The following is a 19,392-nucleotide window of genomic DNA, read 5'->3' as shown; positions in this document are numbered from 1 at the left end:
CCCCCCCCCCCAAAACAGCTTTTTCTCCCAAAACCAGCTTTTTTCCCCCAAAAACCGCGATTTTTCTGTACGAAAAATTGCTTCCCCCACCACAAAATTCGATTTTTCCTTTCTACACTTATTCTTCTTTTTTCTCCCCAAAAAATTTGATTTTTCAAAAAAAAAAAAAAATTCAATTTTTCCTCCCACATTTATCTGTTTTCCCTCATCCCGGAGGAGATCTGGGCTCCCAAATCCACCAGCGCGGGAACAAAAATTTGGAATTTTCCTGGTTTTCCAAAAAAGTCCACTTTTCACTTTTTCCCCCCCAAAAAATCCATTCCCCCCCCCCCAAAAAAAAAAAAAATTTTTCTGCATTTTTTTTGCTGTTTGTTTTGATGAAAAATTGCGTTTTCCCGCCAGAGTGGCTGGGAGTGGGCGTGGCTCGAGTGGGCGTGGCCAGAGTGGGCGTGGATCAGCTGGGTGTGTCAATGTTGGGGCGTGGCTTAATTATGGAGGGGCGTGGCTTAACGATCGCGGGGTTTCTCTTAAAGGGCCAGAACCCCCAAAAATGCCGACAGGAAACAACTCGGGCGTGGCTCTGATGGGCGTGGCTCAGGTGTGCGCGCCCATATTGGGGCGTGGCCTTTTATGGGCGTGGCTTAATTACGGACGGGCTCCTCTTAAAGGGCCGGAACCCCGGAAATGCTAGCATTAACAACTGGGAGCGGGCGTGTCCCGGGAGGGCGTGGCCCGGGCGGGTGTGGGGGGCACGGGGGCGGGTCCCACCTGAGGGCGTGGCCGCGGGGCCCGCCCAGGAAGCGGTGCAGGTCTCCGTGCTCCATGTACTCGGTGACGATGCACAGGGGGCCGGGCCCGGCGCACACCCCCAGCAGCCGCACGATGTTGGGGTCCCGCAGCCGGCCCAGCGTCCGCGCCTCCTGCAGGAAATCCCGCCTGGGCGCGCCCCGCCCCGGGGTCAGCGCACCTGGGCGCACCTGGGCACACCTGGGCACACCTGGGAACACCTGGGAACACCTGGGCACACCTGAGTTCACCTGGGCACACCTGAGCACACCTGGGCACACCTGGGGACACCTGGGAACACCTGGGAACACCTGGGGACACCTGGGGGAACCTGGGGACACCTGGGAACACCTGGGGACACCTGAGAACACCTGGGTGCACCTGGGAACACCTGGGAACACCTGAGAACACCTGGGAACACCTGGATTCCCATGGCCACCCTCCTGTATCCTCCTGTCCCCCTCACCCCGTCCATCCCAGTCCATCCCAGTCCCTCCCAGTCCATCCCAGTCCCTCCCAGTCCATTCCCAGTCCGTCCCAGTCCCCCCCAGTCCCTCCCAGTCCCTCCCAGTCCCTCCCAGTTCTCCCAGTATCCCTACCGGGCGTTCTTGGGCGCGTCCGGCCGCAGCACCTTGACCGCCACCAGCAGGGGGCGCTCTGGGGCCAAGGGGGCGGAGCCTGAGCCGGGGGGCGGGGCCAGGCCCAGGGTGTGGGGGGCGATGACCTCACACAGCAGCACCTGGGGGCGGGGCCGAATGAGAGAGGGCGTGGTCAAACACATGAGGGTGTGGCCAATAGGAAGGGGTGGGTCTTCACAAATGGGGCGGGGCTAATCAGGAGTGGGTGTGGCCTTTTAGGGGGTTGCGCTAAACCATTTATGGGCATGGAAATTAATTTGGGGCGGGGCTAAAGCCTTTTAGGGGTGGGGCTAATCTGTACTGGGTGTGGCCTTAAGAAGGGGTGTGGCTAAACCATTTGGGGGTGTGGCACATCATTTGCATCTTGGCTAAAGCCATTTAGGGGTGGGGCTAAGCTCCCCAAGGGTGTGGCCCCAAAAATGGGCGTGGCCTAATGACAGGGGCGTGGCTTGATGCCGGGGCGTGGCTTACCTCTCCGAACTGCCCCTCCCCCAGCTTCTCCCGGAAGCGGAGGCGGTGCCGGGGGAAGGACGGGAGGGTGGGGCCATGGGTGGGGCTGTGGGCGGGGCCAGCCAGGGCGTAGGCGGAGCCTCCGGTGACGTCAGCCTCGGCGTAGGCCCCCGCCCCCCCGTCGGGCTCACCTGTGCAGGGAGGGGCACAGGTGAGGTCATTTTGGGCGGGGCTAAACTGGGCGCGGTCCTCCCCCGGCCCCGCCCTTACCGTCGGTGTTGATTGGCTTGGCAGCATTGGGCGGGGCCAGGGCGAGGCCTCCTATTGGCCGGGCGTAGGTGGCCAGGAGCAGCCGATAGGCCGGGTTGGCTGGGGGCGGGGCGTAGACAGAGAGGGGCGTGGTCAGAGAGGGGCGTGGCCATGTGAGGGGTGTGGTTTCCCTCCCCTCTCCCATTCCCGAGGGATTTTTGGGGCCGTTTTGAGCCTTTTCCTCATTCCTGGGATTTTCTGGGGAGATTTCAGCCAAAATGAAAATCCTCTCTCACTCCTTTTTCCCTCCCCTTTTCTCTCCCTTTCCCCCCTTTTTTTCCCTTCTTCTTTTTCTTTTTACCTTTTTTCCTTTTCCCCTCCCTTTTTCCTTTCTTTCCTCCTCCTTTTTCCCCGCCTTTTTTCCCCTTTTTTCCCTGCCTTTTTCCCCCATTTTTCCCCATTTTCCCCCTTTTTTCCCTTTTTTCCCTCCTCTCTCTCACCAGCCCCGGGGGGCACCGGGGGGGTTCGGGGCCGTGCCCGGGTGGGTTCCTGGTACTCCCCGGTTCCGGTTCCAAATCCGGTCCCGGTCCCGGTCCCGGTCCCGGTTCCGATCCGCTCGTAGCGGGGTCCCCCCCGCGCCCCTCCGCCCCCCGTGGCGTTGTTGATGACCACGGTGTCCCCCGAGAGCTGCACCCGCAGCGCCGCCTCCGGCCCGCAGCCCTGAGAACCAGTAAGAACCAGTAAAAACCAGTTAGAACCAGTTTTTAGAACCAGCTAGAACCATCTGGAACCGGTTCCGAGCAGTAAAAACCAGTTCAGCCTCAGTTAGAACCAGTAACAACCAGTTAGAACTGGTTCAGACCAGTAAAAACCAGTTCGGCCTCAGTTAGAACAGACTCAGAGCAGTAAAAACCAGTTAGAACCAGTTAGAACTGGTTCTGAGCAGTAAAAACCAGTTCAGTCCCTCCCAGTGCTCCCAGTCGCTCCCAGTCCCTCCCAGTCGCTCCCACTCCCTCCCAGTCCCTCCCAGTCCCTCCCAGTCGCTCCCAGTCCCTCCCAGTCCATCCCAGTCCATCCCAGTCCCTCCCAGTCGCTCCCAGTCGCTCCCAGTCCCTCCCAGTCCCTCCCAGTCGCTCCCAGTCCCTCCCAGTCCCTCCCAGTCGCTCCCAGTCCCTCCCAGTCCCTCCCAGTCCCTCCCAGTCCATCCCAGTCCATCCCAGTCCCTCCCAGTCGCTCCCAGTCGCTCCCAGTCCCTCCCAGTCCCTCCCAGTCGCTCCCAGTCCCTCCCAGTCCCTCCCAGTCGCTCCCAGTCCCTCCCAGTCGCTCCCAGTCCCTCCCAGTCCCTCCCAGTCCCTCCCACTCCCTCCCAGTCCATCCCAGTCCATCCCAGTCCCTCCCAGTCGCTCCCAGTCCCTCCCAGTCCCTCCCAGTCCCTCCCAGTCCCTCCCAGTCGCTCCCAGTTCCTCCCAGTCCCTCCCAGTCCCTCCCAGTCGCTCCCGGTCGCTCCCAGTCGCTCCCAGTCCCTCCCAGTCCCTCCCAGTCGCTCCCAGTTCCTCCCAGTCGCTCCCAGTCCCTCCCAGTCCCTCCCAGTCGCTCCCAGTGACCTTGCCCAGCGGCCCGGCCGCGCGGCGGCGCCGCAGGATGAGGATGATGACGGCGAGCAGGAGGAGGATGATGGCGCCCAGGCAGCCCAGCAGCGCCGGCGACTGCCCCGCCTCGCCCTGGGCCGCCGGCGGGACCGGTTCGGCCTCCCCGGGGGCTACTGGGAAGGGCAGGAGGGTGTGGTGGCCACGCCCACCATGGACAAACCACGCCCACTTAATTCCCACTCCTTTGAACCTCACTCAATGAAGCCCCACCCACTTACACCTCCATTAGGCCACACCCCATTAAGCCCCGCCCAATTAAACCCCACCCACTTACACCTGCACTAAGCCACACCCCATTAAGCCCCGCCCAGTTAAACCCCACCCACTTACACCTGCACTAAGCCACACCCCATTAAGCCCCACCCAACCAAACCCCACCCATTCACAACTCCATTAAACCAGACCCCATAAAGCCCCACCCAATTAAACCCCACCCAATTTAAGCCCCGCCCATTTACCCCACCCACTCAATCCCCTCCCAGTTAAGCCATGCCCCACCCACTGAAGCCCCGCCTATTTAAAACTCACCCACTTAGGCGCATCCTACTTAAGCCCCACCCACTAAAACCCTCCCAAATAAGCCCCACCCAGTTTAGTCCCGCCCAGTCACCCCCACCCATTTAAACCCCACCCAGTTAAGCCCCGCCTACCCGAGGAGGTGACGTTGGTGGCTCCGCCCCCATCGTGGGCATTTTCCAAGATGGCGGCGGAGGGGTCAGGGGTCGGGGGCCACCCGCTGGCACCCGTGGGGTCGTCCAGCACCTCTGGGGGTGGGGACAGTCATCAGTGACGTCATCAAGAGTCAGTGACGTCATCAACAATGATATAACAGACCATCCATGACGTTATCACGACATCAGCGACGTCATCACGACATCAGTGATGTCATCAACTGACAATGACCTCACCGGTCAACCATTGACCCCAACACCCAATGGATGACCCCAAAACCCAACTCTTGACCCCAACACCCAACCATTGACCCCAACACCCAACCATTGACCCCAAAACCCAACTCTTGACCCCAACACCCAACCATTGACCCCAACACTCAACCATTGACCCCAACACCCAACCACTGACCCCAAAACCCAACCATTGACCCCAACACTCAACCATTGACCCCAACACCCAACCATTGACCCCAACACCCAACCATTGACCCCAACACTCAACCATTGACCCCAACACCCAACCATTGACCACAACACCCAACCATTGACCGCAACACCCAGCCATTGACCCCAACACTCAACCATTGACCGCAATACCCAATGGATGACCCCAACACCCAACCATTGACTGCAACACCCAACCATTGACCACAACACCCAACCATTGACCACAACACCCAACCATTGACCGCAATACCCAATGGATGACCCCAACACCCAACCATTGACCCCAACACCCAACCATTGACCCCATGACCCAATCATTGACCTCAACACCCCGCTGTTGACCCCAACACCCAACAGTTGACCCCAACACCCAACCGTTGACCCCAACACCCAATGGGTGACCCCAACAGCCAACCATTGACCCCATGACCCAACCTTTGACGCCAACACCCAACCTGAGATGAAGGAGACCTCACTGAAGAGCATCCACTCGGCGCCGAAGAAGAAGCGGCACTGGATGAAGCGGGCATGGCGCCCGCCCAAGGGGACGGTGACTGAGCGGGCGCTGGGGTCCTTGATGTCCCCGGCCAGGCTGTGGGTGGCCACCATGGGCTCCCAGGCCGTGGCCAAGATCTTCTTGAAGCGACACTCGACCGCCCGGAAGATTCCGACCCCGCGCGTGTGGAGGTTGTTGCAGTGGACCTGGGGGGGGGGTGACAACAACTCCCATGATGCTCTGGGGCCAGGTGGCCAATCCAGAAGGTCTCCAGAGGGACATCGCAGACCCCAAGGTGGCGTTGATGTGGTGGCCACCCATCCGTCCATCCATGGCCCAACAATCCCACCATTCCCGGCGCCCCAAATCCCCCAGCATTCCCTGGGGCACCTGCATGGCGTGGAAGGTCCGGAGCTCCTGGAACTCGAACTCCAGCTCCACGTGGGGCTGTGGCCCCGGTGGCCGCGGCCACCCCACGTAGTCGTAGCCCGGCCACAGGCGGCGCTCGCGGGTCCTCAAGAAGTCATCGAGGCCCAGGACCCCGTCCGAGAGCTGGCCCAGCCCCCCGAAGTGCAACCTGGGCAGGTGGGACACACCTGGATCCTGGGATTGTCCCGTCCCACCCTCCTGGGGACTGCCACGGGACAACCTGGGAGAGTTTGGGGACACCTGGGGATGGTTTGGGGACACCTGGGGGGGGTTGGATAGAGGAAATTTGGGAATTCTTGGGGCAGGTGGCCCTTGGGGACACCTGGGGACACCTGGGGACACCTGGGGACACTCACGGGCCAGCGCTGAAGCCGTCGTAGGTGGAGTCGTTGAGGACGATGGGGACGGGGTCCAGGGCCATGACGTGTCCCCGCGGGGCCGTGTAGGACAGGAGCCCGGCTGGGGACGGTGACGTGTCACCACATGTCACCACGGGGCCACCACGGGGTCACCACGGGGTCACCATGGAGTCACCACAGGGTCACCGCGGGGTCAGCATGGGGCCACCACGGGGTCACCAGCAGGTTAACAGGGGGGACGTGGCCATGGAGGGCAACCACCCCTTTGGGGACGCCCAAGAGGTGGCATTGGGTGGGCTGGGGGGGTGGCCATGATGATGTCATGAGCCAATGGATGATGTTGTCAACCAACCGTTGACCCCATGACCCAACCGTTGACCCCAACACCCAATGGATGACCCCAACACCCAGTGGATGACCCCAACACCCAACCGTTGACCCCAACACCCAACCGTTGACCCCAACACCCAACCATTGACCCCAACACCCAATGGATGACCCCAACAGCCGACCTTTGACCCCACAGTGACAAGACCCCAACTCAGGTGCCCCAGGGCCACCACCAAGGGCTGTTGGGTGCCGGACGCGACCATGGGCGACCACCACCCCTTTAGGGACACCAGTGGTGCGTTCACAGCCAGCGGGGGGACAGAGGTGACTCGGGGGTGACCCGGGGATGGCAGGGAGGTGACAATGAGGTGACAATGAGGTGGCACTCACCCTCCCAGGGGCAGCCGTAGAGCTCGAGGCGCAGGCAGACGCTCATGGCGCGCGGCGCCCGCGGGTACACCCGGAGCGCCCGGGCCACCGGCGCCGGGGACAGGTCCTTGAGCACCACCCCCTCGGGGTCCTCGTTGCCACCGATCACCTGAGGTGCCACCACCCGCGGCCGGTGGCGCCCGAGGGTGGCGTCAGCCCAGGAGATCCCGGGAATTTCTCGGGGTCCGTCACGGCCCAGGGCATCCCCGATGGCCTTGGCGCCACAATGTCCCCAAGATGTCCCCCAGGTGTCCCCATGGTGTCCCCAATGGCCTCTGCTCCGCAATGTCCTCAATGTCCCCATGGTCCCCAAATCCCCTCAGCACCCCCAATGTCCCCAAATCTGCGCAATGTCCCCAAATCCCCCGATGTCCCCAATCCCCTCAGTCCCCTCAGTGTCCCCAACACCTCCAACACCCCCAATGTCCTCAATGTCCCCAATGTCCCCAACACCCCCAATGTGCCCAAATCCCGTTGATGTCCCTAAATCCCCTCAATGTCCCCAGTGTCCCCAATGTCCTCAATGTCCCCAATGTCCCCAAACCCCCTGGACATCCCCAGTGTTCCCAAATCCCCTCGACACCCCAATGTCCCCAAACCCCCTGGACACCCCCGTTGCGCCCAACCCCCCGCCATGTCCCCGACGTCCCCAAGGCCACCTCGGCTCCCCAGCGGTCCCTCCAGCGCAGCCAGCGGCGCCGGTCGCGGCTGTAGCGCAGCCGGTACTGCCGGGCGAACTCGCGGCCGTGTCCCCCCGCGTGGCGTCCCTGCGTCCCCACCAGCGTCACCACGTGCAGCCGGCCCAGGTCCACCTCCAGGAACTCCTGCTCGGCCGGGAACACCGGCCCCGCCGGGCACCAGGCGCCGTCGCCGTCGCTGCGGCCCAGCCTGGGGACGTTTGGGGACGCTTGGGGACGTCTGGGGGCATTTGGGATGTGGGAAAAGCCAAGGAATTTGGGGACGTTTTGAGGTTTGGGGACACTCAGGGGACACTTGGGGACACTCAGGGGTCATTTGGGGACACTCAGGGGTCATTTGGGGACACCCTGGAGACATTTCTGGGGACACTCAGGGGACCCGCCGGACACCGGGCCCTTATACTGGTCTGAACTGGTTTATATGGGTCTGAACTGGTTTATATTGGTTTATAGTGGTTTATAGTGGTTTATACTGGTTTATACTGGTTTATACTGGTCCCTACCGGCCGTGGCGGGCGGCGGTGGAGTCTGACCAGGCGCTGGAGGCTGAGAGGCGAAAGTCGGGGATGGTCCCGTCCTGCATGCCCAGAGCGAAGCGACAGCGGCCTGGGGACAGCGGGGACATTGAGAGGGGACAACGGGGACAACGGGGACATTGAGAGGGGACAACGGGGACAACGGGGACATTGAGAGGGGACAACGGGGACAACGGGGACATTGGGGACAACGGGGACAACGGGGACATTGAGGGGACAACGGGGACATTGGGGACATTGGGGACATTGAGGGGACAACGGGGACATTGGGGACATTGAGGGGACAATGGGGACATCGGGGACATTGGGGACAGCGGGGACAACGGGGACATCGGGGACATTGGGGACATTGGGGACATTGAGGGCATTGAGGGGACAATGGGGACATTGGGGACATTGGGGACATTGAGGGGACATTGGGGACAACGGGGACAACGGGGACAACGGGGACATTGAGGGGACATTGGGAACATTGAGGGGACATTGAGGGGACATTGGGGACATTGGGGACATTGGGGACATTGAGGGGACATTGAGGGGACATTCGGGGACATTCGGGGACATTCGGGGACACCGGTGGCCCCGGTGGCCCCGGTGGCCCGGGTGTCACTCACCCAGGTCCAGCGCTGTCCCCGCTGTCCCCCGCGGGGTCCCCTCGGCCACCCCGGCCAGCAGCAGGAGGGGGAGGGGCAGCGGCAGCGCCGCCATGGCCCCGCCCCCAGCCCGCGGATACTGGGAGCACTGGGAGGGAACTGGGAGAGACTGGGGGTGAACTGGGAGGGACTTGGAGGGACTGGGGGTGAACTGGGATGAACTGGAAGGGACTGGGATGAACTGGGAGTAAACTGGGATTAACAGGGATGGACTGGAATAAACTGGGAATGGACTGGGATGAACTGGGAGGGACTGGGGGGGGACTGGGGGGGACTGGGAGGGACTGGGATGAACTGGGATGGACTGGGAATGAACTGGGAGTGAACTGGGATGAACTGGGATGAACTGGGATGGACTGGGGGTGAACTGGGAGTGAACTGGGATGAACTGGGAGGGACTGGGAGGAACTGGAATAAACTGGGAATGGACTGGGATGAACTGGGAGGGACTGGGGAGGGACTGGGAGGGACTGGGATTAACTGGAATGGACTGGGATGAACTGGGAGGGACTGGGGAGGGACTGGGAGGGACTGGGATTAACTGGAATGGACTGGGATGAACTGGGGGGGACTGGGGGGGACTGGGAACCCCCCCAGCAGCTGCTCCCAGAATCCTTTGCTGGAATTTCCCCCCCTCCCCCCTCCCCACATCAACAGCTGCAGAGGGGCGTGGCCTCAGACTGATCCCACCCCCTCGTTTGCATAAAGATGAATATTCATCAACATCCATTTAAAACCACCGGGGGGGGGGCAAAATCGGCCCCAAATGTCCCCAAAATCCGGCCAAAAATCCCCAGAAATACCCAAAAAATACCCAAAACCCCCCCAAATCCCCCCTAAATTCCCAAAAATCCCCCAAATCCCCACATTTCCCCCAAACTCCGCCTCAAACTCCCCCTAAATCCCCCCAAATGCCCCAAATTGCCCAAATTCCCCAAATCCCCGCAAATCCCTCCAACCTCCCCCCAAAACCCCCAAAATCCCCCCAAGTCCCCCCCAATCCCCCAATTTCCCAGAATTCCCCCAATAGCCCCCCAAATTCCCCCCAATTTCCCAAAATTTTTCCAAAATTTCCCCCAAATCGCCCCAAAATCCCCCCAAACACCCTCCAAATTCCCCAAACTTCCCAAAATCCCCCAAAATTTCCAAAATCCCCCTAAAATTTCCCCCCAAATACCCCCAAAATTCCCCCAATTGCCCCAAATCCTCCCAAACTCCCCCGAAATCCCCCAAGATCCCCAAATTTTTCCCCAAAATTCCCAGATCACCCCCAAATTCCCCCAATTCCCAAAAAAAACCACCCAAATTCCCCCCAACTCGCCCAAATTCCCCCAATTCAAAAAAAACCACCCTAAAATTCTCTGAAATCCCCCCAAAATCCCCCCCAAACTCACCACAAATCACCCCAAATTCCCAAATTTCCCCCCAAAATTCCCGAATTTCCCCCGAATCCCCAAATCCCCGGTGCCCGGTGCCCACCGCTCTCCTCGGCTCCCTCTTGTCGCTCCCAAATCCCCCCCGGATCCTCCCGAAATCCCCAAAAATTCCCGGGACCTCCCCCCAGGGGGGCTCCAGGGGGGCTCCCGGACTCCGAATTCCCACGAAAAATTCCCAAAATTCATGAGAAAAAAAAAAAAAAAAAAAAAACAACACAACCTAAACAACAAAAAAAAGGGGAAATTCCCAAAATTCCAATTTTTTTTTTTGAGGGGTAAAACTCCAAAATTCAGATTTTTTGATTTTTCTGATTTTCTGATTTTTAACCCAAATTCCTCTTTTTTTCTGCCTTTTATCCCCAAAATTCCCCTTTTTGGGATTTGTTATTCCCAAAATTCCCACCCCCACCACCAAAATTCCATTTTCCCCATTTTCCCCACAAATTCTCATTTTTTCCCCAAAAATTCCCATTTCCCCCTTTTCCTTCCAAAATTTCCCATTTCCCCCCCATTTTTCCCCCATTGCTTCCCCAAAAATTCCCCTTTAATTCCCATTTCCCCCCAAAATCTCCATTTTTCCCCAATATTCCAATTTTCCCCAAAATTCCAAAATTTTCCCCAAATTCCCAATTGTTCCCCATTTTCCCCCCCAAAATCCCCATTTTCCCCCAAAAATCCCCATTCCCGCCCAAAAAATTTCAATTTTTTCCCCATTTCCCCCCAAAATCCCCATTTTTGCCCCCAAAATTCCCTTTTTTTTTCCCAAAAATTCCCATTCCCCCCCCCAAAATTCCCATTTCCCCCCATTTCCCCCCAAAATTACCATTTTCCCCCATGCGCTCTCCCCAAAATTCCCCTTTTCCGTCCAAAATTCTCATTTCCCCCCCTCCCCAAATTCCCATTTCCTCCCTTAAAATTCCCATTTCCCCCCCCCAAAATTTCCGTTTTTCCCCTTTTTTCTCCATTTTCCCCCCAAAATTCTCTTTTTTTTTTCCCCCTCCCCCCTCGGGGCTCCCTCCCCTCCCCCCCCCCGGGTCACGTGACCGCGCAGCTGCCGCCCCTCCCCCCCCCCTCCCCCCCCCGGGGCCGCTCCCGGGAACAGCTGGGAAAGGGGGGGAGGGGCTGGGGGGAAATTAGGGATTATTATTCATTATTTCCTAATTATTAATTGTTAGGGGTTATTATTAATTATTTCCTAATTATTAGGCATTATTGCCTAATTATTAGCGGTTATTAGGCATTATTTCCAATTTATTAGGCATTATTTCCTAATTATTAGGGGTTATTAGGCATTATTCATAATTATTAGACAGAATTACCCAATTATTATTCATTACTTCCTAAATTATTAGGGATTATTCGTCATTATTTGTCATTATTAGCAATTATTTTCCAATTATTAATCATTATTTCCCAATTATTAGTCATTATCAGCCATTATTTTACAATTATTAACGATTACATCCTAATTATTAGTCTTTTTTAGTCATTATTAGTCATTGTTATTCATAATTAATCATTATTCCTAATTATTAATTGCAATTTCCTAAATATTAATAATTATTAGTCACAATTAATTATTCCTTCCTAATTAATAGTCATTGTTTCCCGTTAGTAATAATCATTTCCCATTATTAGCCGTTAATTGGTAATCATTACTTCCCATTATTAACCCTATTAATTGCCGATTATTAGCCTTTCTCCAATAAACAAACCACGCCCTCTCATTTGCATACCCCACCCTCTCATTATCATCCCCACGTCAATCACCGCCTTAACCCCGCCCCTTCCCGCCAAAACCCCGCCCCCTCACCACACGCCAAAACCCGCCTCCCGCCCCTCTCAACCAATCAACGCCGCGCTGCCGTGGCAACAACCAATCAGAATTGTCGCTAGGGGAGAACCAAGCAATCAGCGGTCTCGCCACTCGGGGGGGCGTGGCTTCGCTGCCGTGAGGGGGAGGTGGCGGCCGCCATTTTAGAGGCGGCTGAGGGCGAGCGGGGAGGGGACGCACGGAGGCTATAGGGGCTCTGTAGGGGATCCATAGGGGCGGTTTCGGGTCCCAAATGGGTCTGGAGGCTTCTCCAAAGGGTCCCCGAGGGGTTTGGGGGGGTTTGAGGGGGGTTTGAGGGGGATATAGAATGTGGGGGGGGGGGGGGCGGGGCGGGTGAGGCCTGGCTGGGATCTATAGGGGATTCTATAGGGGATCTATAGGGGCGGTTTGGGGTTCCAAATGGGACTGGGGGCTCCTGTAAAGGGTCATGGGGGGGTTTGAAGGGGGTATAGAATGTGGGGGCGGGCGCGGGGCGGGTGAGGCCTGGCTGGATCTCTAGGGGGATCTATAGGGGATCTATAGGGGGGATATTTGGGGGTTTTGGGGGTATCCGGAATGTTTGGATGGAGGGTGGGGAGAGGGGAAGGGAGAGGGGTCGATGGTACCTATGGAGGGTGGGGGATGGGATCTGTAGGGGATTTGGGGAATATCCGGAGTGGTTTCTGGGGATATCCGGAACCTATGGCGGCCATAGGGCATTTTTGGGGGGTGGGGTGGATTTTGGGGTCTATAGGGGACTTTTGGGGGGGGGGGAGCGTTGGGCTCTATATGGGGTCTATAGGGGATTTGGGGGGGTTGGGATCTATTGGGGATTTTTGGGGTCTATAGGGGATTTGGGGGGGGTTGGGCCCTATATGGGACCTGTGGGGTCTATAGGGGATTTTGGGGGGGATTTTGGGTCCTATAGGGGACCTATGGGGGGCTTGGAGGCGTCTATAGGGGACATTTGGGGTCTATAGGGGATTTGTGGGGGGGTGTTGGGCCCTATATGGGACCTGTGGGGTCTATGGGGGGATTTTGGGGTCCATAGGGGATTTTTGGGGGGGAGTTGGGCCCTATATGGGACCTGTGGGGTCTGTTGGGGATGTGGGGGGTTGGGCCCTATATGGGACCTATGGGGGCTATAGGGGACTTCGGGGGGGAGATTTTGGGCGGGGGGGGGGTTGAGTCCTACCTATAGGGTGGTTTGAGGGTCTATAGGGGATTTTTGGGGGGTATAGGGGATTTTGGGGGGGGGATTTTGGGGCCTGTAGGGGATTTTTGAGGGGTTTGGGGCCCTATGGGGTCTGTAGGGGACATTGGGGGGGGCTCAGGGGCCCTACATGGGATCTATGGGGGACATTTGGGTGTCTATAGAGGACATTTGGGGTCCGTAGGGGACATTTGGGGTCCATAGGGGACACCGGGGGTCCATAGGGGCTCTGTAGGTGCCGCCCAGCCCCGCCCTGGGCTCCTTTGGGGGGGTCTGTGGGATTCTATAGGGGATCCATGGGGGATCTATAGGGGATCTGCAGGGCTCCCACAGGGGATCCATAAGTGTGCTCCATAGGGGATCCATGGGGGATCCATAGGGGACGCCCAGGCCCCAGCAGGGATCCGTAGGGGATCCATGGGGGACGCCCAGGCCCCAGCGGGGATCCATAGGGGACGCCCAGGCCCCAGCGGGGATCCATAGGGGACGCCCAGGCCCCAGCAGCGATCCGTAGGGGATCCATAGGGGATCCATGGGGGATCCATGGGGGATCTGTAGGGGATCCATAGGGGATCCATAGGGGACGCCCAGGCCCCAGCAGGGATCCATAGGGGATCCATGGGGGATCCATAGGGGATCCATAGGGGATGCCCAGGCCCCAGCGGGGATCCATGGGGGATCCATAGGGGATCCATAGGGGACGCCCAGGCCCCAGCAGAGATCCATAGGGGATCCATAGGGGACGCCCAGGCCCCAGCAGGGATCCATAGGGGATCCATGGGGGATCCATAGGGGATCCATAGGGGATGCCCAGGCCCCAGCGGGGATCCATGGGGGATCCATAGGGGATCCATAGGGGACGCCCAGGCCCCAGCAGGGATCCATAGGGGATCCGTAGGGGATCCATAGGGGACACCCAGGCCCCAGCAGGGATCCATAGGGGATCCGTAGGGGATCCATAGGGGACACCCAGGCCCCAGCAGGGATCCGTAGGGGATCCATAGGGGACGCCCAGGCCCCAGCGGGGGGCGCTGTCCCGTGCGCTGCCCCCGGGGCCAAGGCCACAGCAAGGCCGGGCTCAACCTACGGCCGGGGCCGTATGGATCCTATAGGGGACCCCGCGCTGCAGGGGCTCCCCCCAGGGGATCCGCCACGGCCCCGGCACACGCCGGCCCCTACACACCCTATGGGGGATCATGTGGGGGATCCTGTGGGGGATCCTGTGGGGGATCCTGTGCATCCTATAGGGGATCCTATGGGGGATCCCGTGCATCCTGTGGGGGATCCTATGGGGGATCCTATGGGGGATCCTATAGGGCATCCTATGGGGGATCCTGTTCATCCGCTGGGGGATCTTATAGGGGATTCTATGCATGCTATAGGGGATCCTGTACATCCTGTAGGGGATCCTATGCATGCTATAGGGGATCCTGTACATCCTGTAGGGGATCCTATGGGGGATCCTGTGCATCCTATGGGGGATCCTATAGGGGATCCTATGGGGGATCCTATAGGGGATCCTGTTCATCCTCTGGGGGAGCCTATAGGGGATCCTATGTATTCTCTAGGGGATCCTATAGGGGATTCTACGCATGCTATGGGGGATCCTGCGCATCCTGTAGGGGATTGTATAAGGGATCCCAAATCCCCTATGGAAAGCCCCAGGTCCCCTCTAGAGTGTCCCCTATGGAAAATGCCCTATGGAAAACCCCGAGTGGCTCCGGACGAAGCCCCGGATCAGAGCCCAGGTGAGGGGAAATCCGGGAATTCATTCCGGGAAGGTTTGGGGAACTTCTTTGAATTTTTGGGGAATATTTGGGTTATTTGGTTGTTTTTTTTTTTTTTTTTTTTTTTTTTAATTTTTCAGATTTATTTTGGAAAATTTTGGGAATACTTTGGGAATTTTTCTGGGAATATTTTGGGAGTATTTTAGGAATATTTGGGGATTTTTCCGGGAATATTTTTGGGAATATTTGGGGAATTTTGGGAGTATTTTGGTTCCCTCCCCCAAAGGCGTGGGCGCCTCCTGTGGCCGCCCCACGTAAGAGCCGGAGGCAGAAAATTGGGGCCAAAATTCCCCAGATTTGGGGAATTCCCGGAATTCCCACGGGAACGACCCTGGGAACGGAGCCCGACAGAAACCTGGGGAAAATGGGAATTTGGGGAATAAATTTGGGAATTTGGGGAATTTCTGGAATAAATTTAGAATTTTGGGGATTAAATTTTGGAATTTTGGGGATTTGCGGAAATAAATTCCAGATTTTCTTATGAAATCCGGGAATTTTGGGGTTAAATTTGGGATTTTTGGGAATGAATTTGGGATTTTGGGGTGAAATTTTGGGATAACTTTCAAGAATTTGGGGGAATTTTGGGATGAAATTTGGGAATTTTGTGGTGAATTTCAGGAATTTTGAAGTCTGAGTCTGTCTCTCCCCCCTGCAGGTCGAGGCCACTGAGGGACAAAATTCGGAGTAAAAAATGGAATTTTGAGGCTTTTTTTTGGAGCCTTCTTTTGGCTTTTTACCACTTTTTTTGCCTTTTTTATTTTTTTTTCTTTTTATTTTTTTTTTTAATTTTTTTTATTTTTCAAGGTTTTTTTTAATCTTTTGGGGACGATTTTCCATCTTTAAATAAAAATTCCTCATTCCAGTACGTTTCCTTCCTTTCAATAAATATTTGGAAATTCCCAATTTTCCCCCCAAAATATTCAGATTTTTTTCCCCATAAAATTCCTGGTTTCTCCCGAAAAATCCCAATTTTTGTCCCCCAAAAATTCCCATTTTCCCCCCAGAAATTCCCATTTTTTCCCCCAAAACCTCCCAATTTCCCCCCAGAAAATTTCCCCTTTTTCTCCCCATAAAATTCCCACTTCCCCTCCCCCCAAAATTCCCGCCTTTTCCCCCCCAAAATTCCCGGTTTTCCCGCTATTTTTTTTTTCCCGGGAATGACGCAAATTACGTGACTCAAACCGCGGGAATTCCCCGGGTGGGCGTGGCTTCCTCACAAACCACACCCCCCTCCCTTCTCCACCAATCAGATCGCGGCGTGGGCGTGGCCTCCACCCCCCGTTATAACGGCGGGGCCGCGGGTTCGAATCCCGGCATTTCCTGTCGCGATGTCGATGGTGGCGGCGGTCGCGGCCACCGCGCGGTGTCCGGGGCGGGTTTGGGGACATCCCGAGGGTGTCCCCAAGGGGGTGGCACCGTCCCCACCTCGTCACTTCACCTTCGAACCCCTCCCGCCGCCCCCCGGCCCCTCCAGGCCCCGGCGGCGGCATCGCCGCGTTCTTTACCCGCCCGCTGTGAGTATGGGAGGGATTTTGGGGGCTTTTTTTTGGGGGGGGTTTAACCTGAATTTGGAGGTTTTGGGGTGGTTTGGGTCATGCTATATCCTTCATGTCCCCTATAGATACCAGAAGTCGCCTATGGCCACGCCTAAACCCCCCTGAACTCCCCAAAACTTCTAAAGTTTGCCGCAAACTTCCTCCAAATTCGCCTCAAACTTCGAAAATTTGCCCTAAACTTTCCCCAAACTCGCCCTAAACTTCTAAAATTCGCCCTAAACTTCGCCCAAACTCGCCCCGATCCCCCTGAAAATGGCCCTGAGCCCCCTCAAATCTGCCCTAAACTTCCCTAAACTTCCCCAAATTCGCCCTGAACTCTTCCAAATTCCTTCTGAACTGCCTCAAGCTCGTCCTAACCCCCCCAACTCGCCCTAAACTTCCCCTGCTTCGCCCTAAACCCCCCAGACGTCCTCAAATCCCCCCAAACCTCCCCTCCCTAAGCCCCCTACAACCCCCAAATCCCCTGTAGCTCCCCCTAAACCCCTCCCAAATCCCAAATTCCCGGAATTCCCCGCCCGGAATCCGAAATTGGCCTCATTTCCCGCAGGGGTGGGGGAGGCTGAGTCACTTCCACCTCCTCCGATCTGACTCAGCCCTTCCTGGCGCCCTCGGGGCAGGATTTGGGCCCCTCCCCGCCGAGTTCTCTGCTCCAGGCTGGGATTTATTTGTCCAAAAAGAGGAAATTTTATCCCGGAGTGGGAATTATTTGCCCCAGTATGGGAATGATTTGCCCCAGGGGGGTTTAATTCCCCCAACCTCTTTGTGAAGCTAAGCAGAGTCCGCCCGGGTCGCGCCTTGGATGGGTTCCCCAGCCTGACCCAAAAGGGTTTTTTTTCCCCTAAAAACGGATTTTTTTTTTCCCCAAAATTTGACTTATTTATCCAAAAACAAAGGGAATTTTATCCCAGAGCGGGAATTATTTGCCTCAAAATGAGCATTATTTACCCCACGGAGGGTTAGTTCTCCCAGCCCTCTTGGGAAGCTAAGCAGGGTCTGCCTGGGTCACCCCTTGGATGAGTTCCCCAGCCTGACCCGAAAGGGGCTTTATTTCCCTGAAGAGGGATTTTTTTTTCACATAAAATGGATTTATTATCCCTCAAAACAAAGGGAAGTTTATCCCAAAATGGGATTTATTTACCCCAAAATAAGAGTTACTTACCCCAGGGGAGGGTTTATTCCCCTCACCCCTTTTTTGAAGCTAAGCAGGCTCCACCAGGGTCACCCCTTGGATGGGTTCCCCAACCCATCTCTAATCCCACCTCGGCACCCTTTTCCGACCGAGAATTTTTCCTGGAATTCCCGGGAATTCTCCCCTCCAGGTGATCCCTGACCCCCAAATTTTGGGATTAATTTTATTTCCCCCCCCCCCCGCCCGCTTCCAGGTTCGTCGTCCCCTCCCCTCGGAAGAACCCAGCGCCGCCAAGCGACTCCTGCTGCTCCTCCTGGCCGTGGTGGGCACCCAAATCTACAACGCGCCGGGTGACGTCGGCACCGATGTCGCTCTGGGGACGCCTCTGGGGACGAGGACGACCCTGGGGACGCCCCCGGTTCCTGAGGGACCCCAAATTCCGGCCGGGAACGGCAGCGGGACGGCGGCGCCCGCGGGCGCCCCCTGCCCCTCGGTGTCGGTGGCGCCGCCTTTGGCGCCCCCTGGTGGCGCCAGGAGGAGCTGAGGGACCCGCCCCAAACCCTGCCGGGGGGCGGTGCCCAGGAGTGCCACGCCCCCCTGGACTAATTAACGAGGTCGTTAATTAAGGACGAAGAGATGGAAGTCCCAAGAGTGCCACGCCCCCCCGGACTAATTAACGAGGTCGTTAATTAAGGACGAAGAGATGGAAGTCCCAGGAGTGCCACGCCCCCCTGGACTAATTAACGAGGTCGTTAATTAAGGACGAAGAGCTGGAAGTTGGTCAATCCCAGGAGTGCCACGCCCCCCTGGACTAATTAATGAGGTTGTTAATTGAGGTCGAAGAGCTCCGGGTTGGAAGAAGGTTGAGAGGTTGGATAATCCCAGTTTGGAACTGGGAGCACTGGGAAGGGACAGAGCCATGGATTAAGATGGATTTTCCCATCCCTTAATTAATTATCCGGTTGATTAACCTCTAATTAATGACCAGCGCGTTAATTACCTCCCAATTAACGTGGGAACAAAGCCAACATTTGGATTTTGAGGTTCCTCAATCCCAGTTTGGAACTGGGAGCACTGGAAAGGGGCGTGGCCAGGATGGCCTCATTAACGAGGTTTTAATTAACGAGGTCACCTCTACCTCAGCTTCAGCACCTGTGGGTGCTGAATTGATTAATTATCAATTATTTATTATAATTATTTATTTGTTATTTATTTGTTCTTATTTATTTGTTCTTATTTATTTGCTAATATTTATTAATTATTTATTAATTAATCACCCCTGGATGATTGATTGTGACTCAATTTGAGGGGGGATTTTTGATATTTTAATTAATTAAACTCATCAAGTGAATTAATTAACGGGTGTTGTGTCTTTATTGGAATTTCCTGTGCTCAGAATGGGGGGAAATGGTGGAAAAATCCAAATTTTTGGGGCATTTTATCCCAAATTTTTTTTAAAATCCTGATTTTATCCCTCATTTTCTTAGAAATTCCCAATTTTGACCATTTTATCCCAAATTTTTTTTGGAAAATGATGGAAAGTCCTGATTTTTTTGGTATTTTACCCTTAAATATTTTGTGAAAATCCTAATTTTATCCCTAATTTTTTTGGAAAATGATGGAAAATCCCAATTT

At 56.3% G+C, this 19,392-nt stretch overlaps 2 protein-coding genes across 2 annotated transcripts in view; one reads left to right on the top strand and one right to left on the bottom strand.

Moving 5' to 3' along the window:
• Positions 1-8,906, bottom strand: part of LOC128801710 (epithelial discoidin domain-containing receptor 1-like) — a 23,356-nt gene extending 14,450 nt beyond the window's left edge. The window contains exons 1-14 of the mRNA XM_053967747.1: positions 8,785-8,906; positions 8,138-8,240; positions 7,596-7,824; positions 6,898-7,045; positions 6,175-6,277; positions 5,780-5,966; positions 5,349-5,595; positions 4,423-4,536; positions 3,728-3,885; positions 2,624-2,843; positions 2,145-2,243; positions 1,896-2,065; positions 1,386-1,525; positions 702-936 (exon numbers count right to left, since the gene is read on the bottom strand). Coding sequence (XP_053823722.1) covers positions 702-936; positions 1,386-1,525; positions 1,896-2,065; positions 2,145-2,243; positions 2,624-2,843; positions 3,728-3,885; positions 4,423-4,536; positions 5,349-5,595; positions 5,780-5,966; positions 6,175-6,277; positions 6,898-7,045; positions 7,596-7,824; positions 8,138-8,240; positions 8,785-8,878 — 2,247 coding nt within the window. The 5' untranslated portion in view covers positions 8,879-8,906. The remainder of the gene's footprint in view (positions 1-701; positions 937-1,385; positions 1,526-1,895; positions 2,066-2,144; positions 2,244-2,623; positions 2,844-3,727; positions 3,886-4,422; positions 4,537-5,348; positions 5,596-5,779; positions 5,967-6,174; positions 6,278-6,897; positions 7,046-7,595; positions 7,825-8,137; positions 8,241-8,784) is intronic.
• A 4,549-nt stretch (positions 8,907-13,455) lies between these two features.
• On the top strand, positions 13,456-19,112 carry IER3 (immediate early response 3). The gene is made up of 3 exons (XM_053967929.1): positions 13,456-15,033; positions 15,728-16,586; positions 18,011-19,112. The coding sequence occupies exons 2-3, from the start codon at positions 16,401-16,403 to the stop codon at positions 18,299-18,301; spliced, it is 477 nt and encodes a 158-aa protein (XP_053823904.1). The 5' UTR covers positions 13,456-15,033; positions 15,728-16,400; the 3' UTR covers positions 18,302-19,112.
• Positions 19,113-19,392: the final 280 nt, after the last annotated feature.

Source organism: Vidua chalybeata, chromosome 31, assembly GCF_026979565.1.
Source record: "Vidua chalybeata isolate OUT-0048 chromosome 31, bVidCha1 merged haplotype, whole genome shotgun sequence".
In the NCBI taxonomy this organism is placed as follows: domain Eukaryota; kingdom Metazoa; phylum Chordata; class Aves; order Passeriformes; family Viduidae; genus Vidua; species Vidua chalybeata.
The sequence above is the reverse complement of the archived record's forward strand: the minus strand, read 5'-3'. Positions and strand labels throughout refer to the sequence as shown.

Bases quoted from the DNA above. Each gene is read 5' to 3' on its own strand.
- IER3 (XM_053967929.1), top strand. From the start codon at position 16,401: ATGTCGATGGTGGCGGCGGTCGCGGCCACCGCGCGGTGTCCGGGGCGG. The intron at 16,587-18,010 runs GTGAGTATGGGA...GCCCGCTTCCAG, and splicing joins GCGTTCTTTACCCGCCCGCT to GTTCGTCGTCCCCTCCCCTC.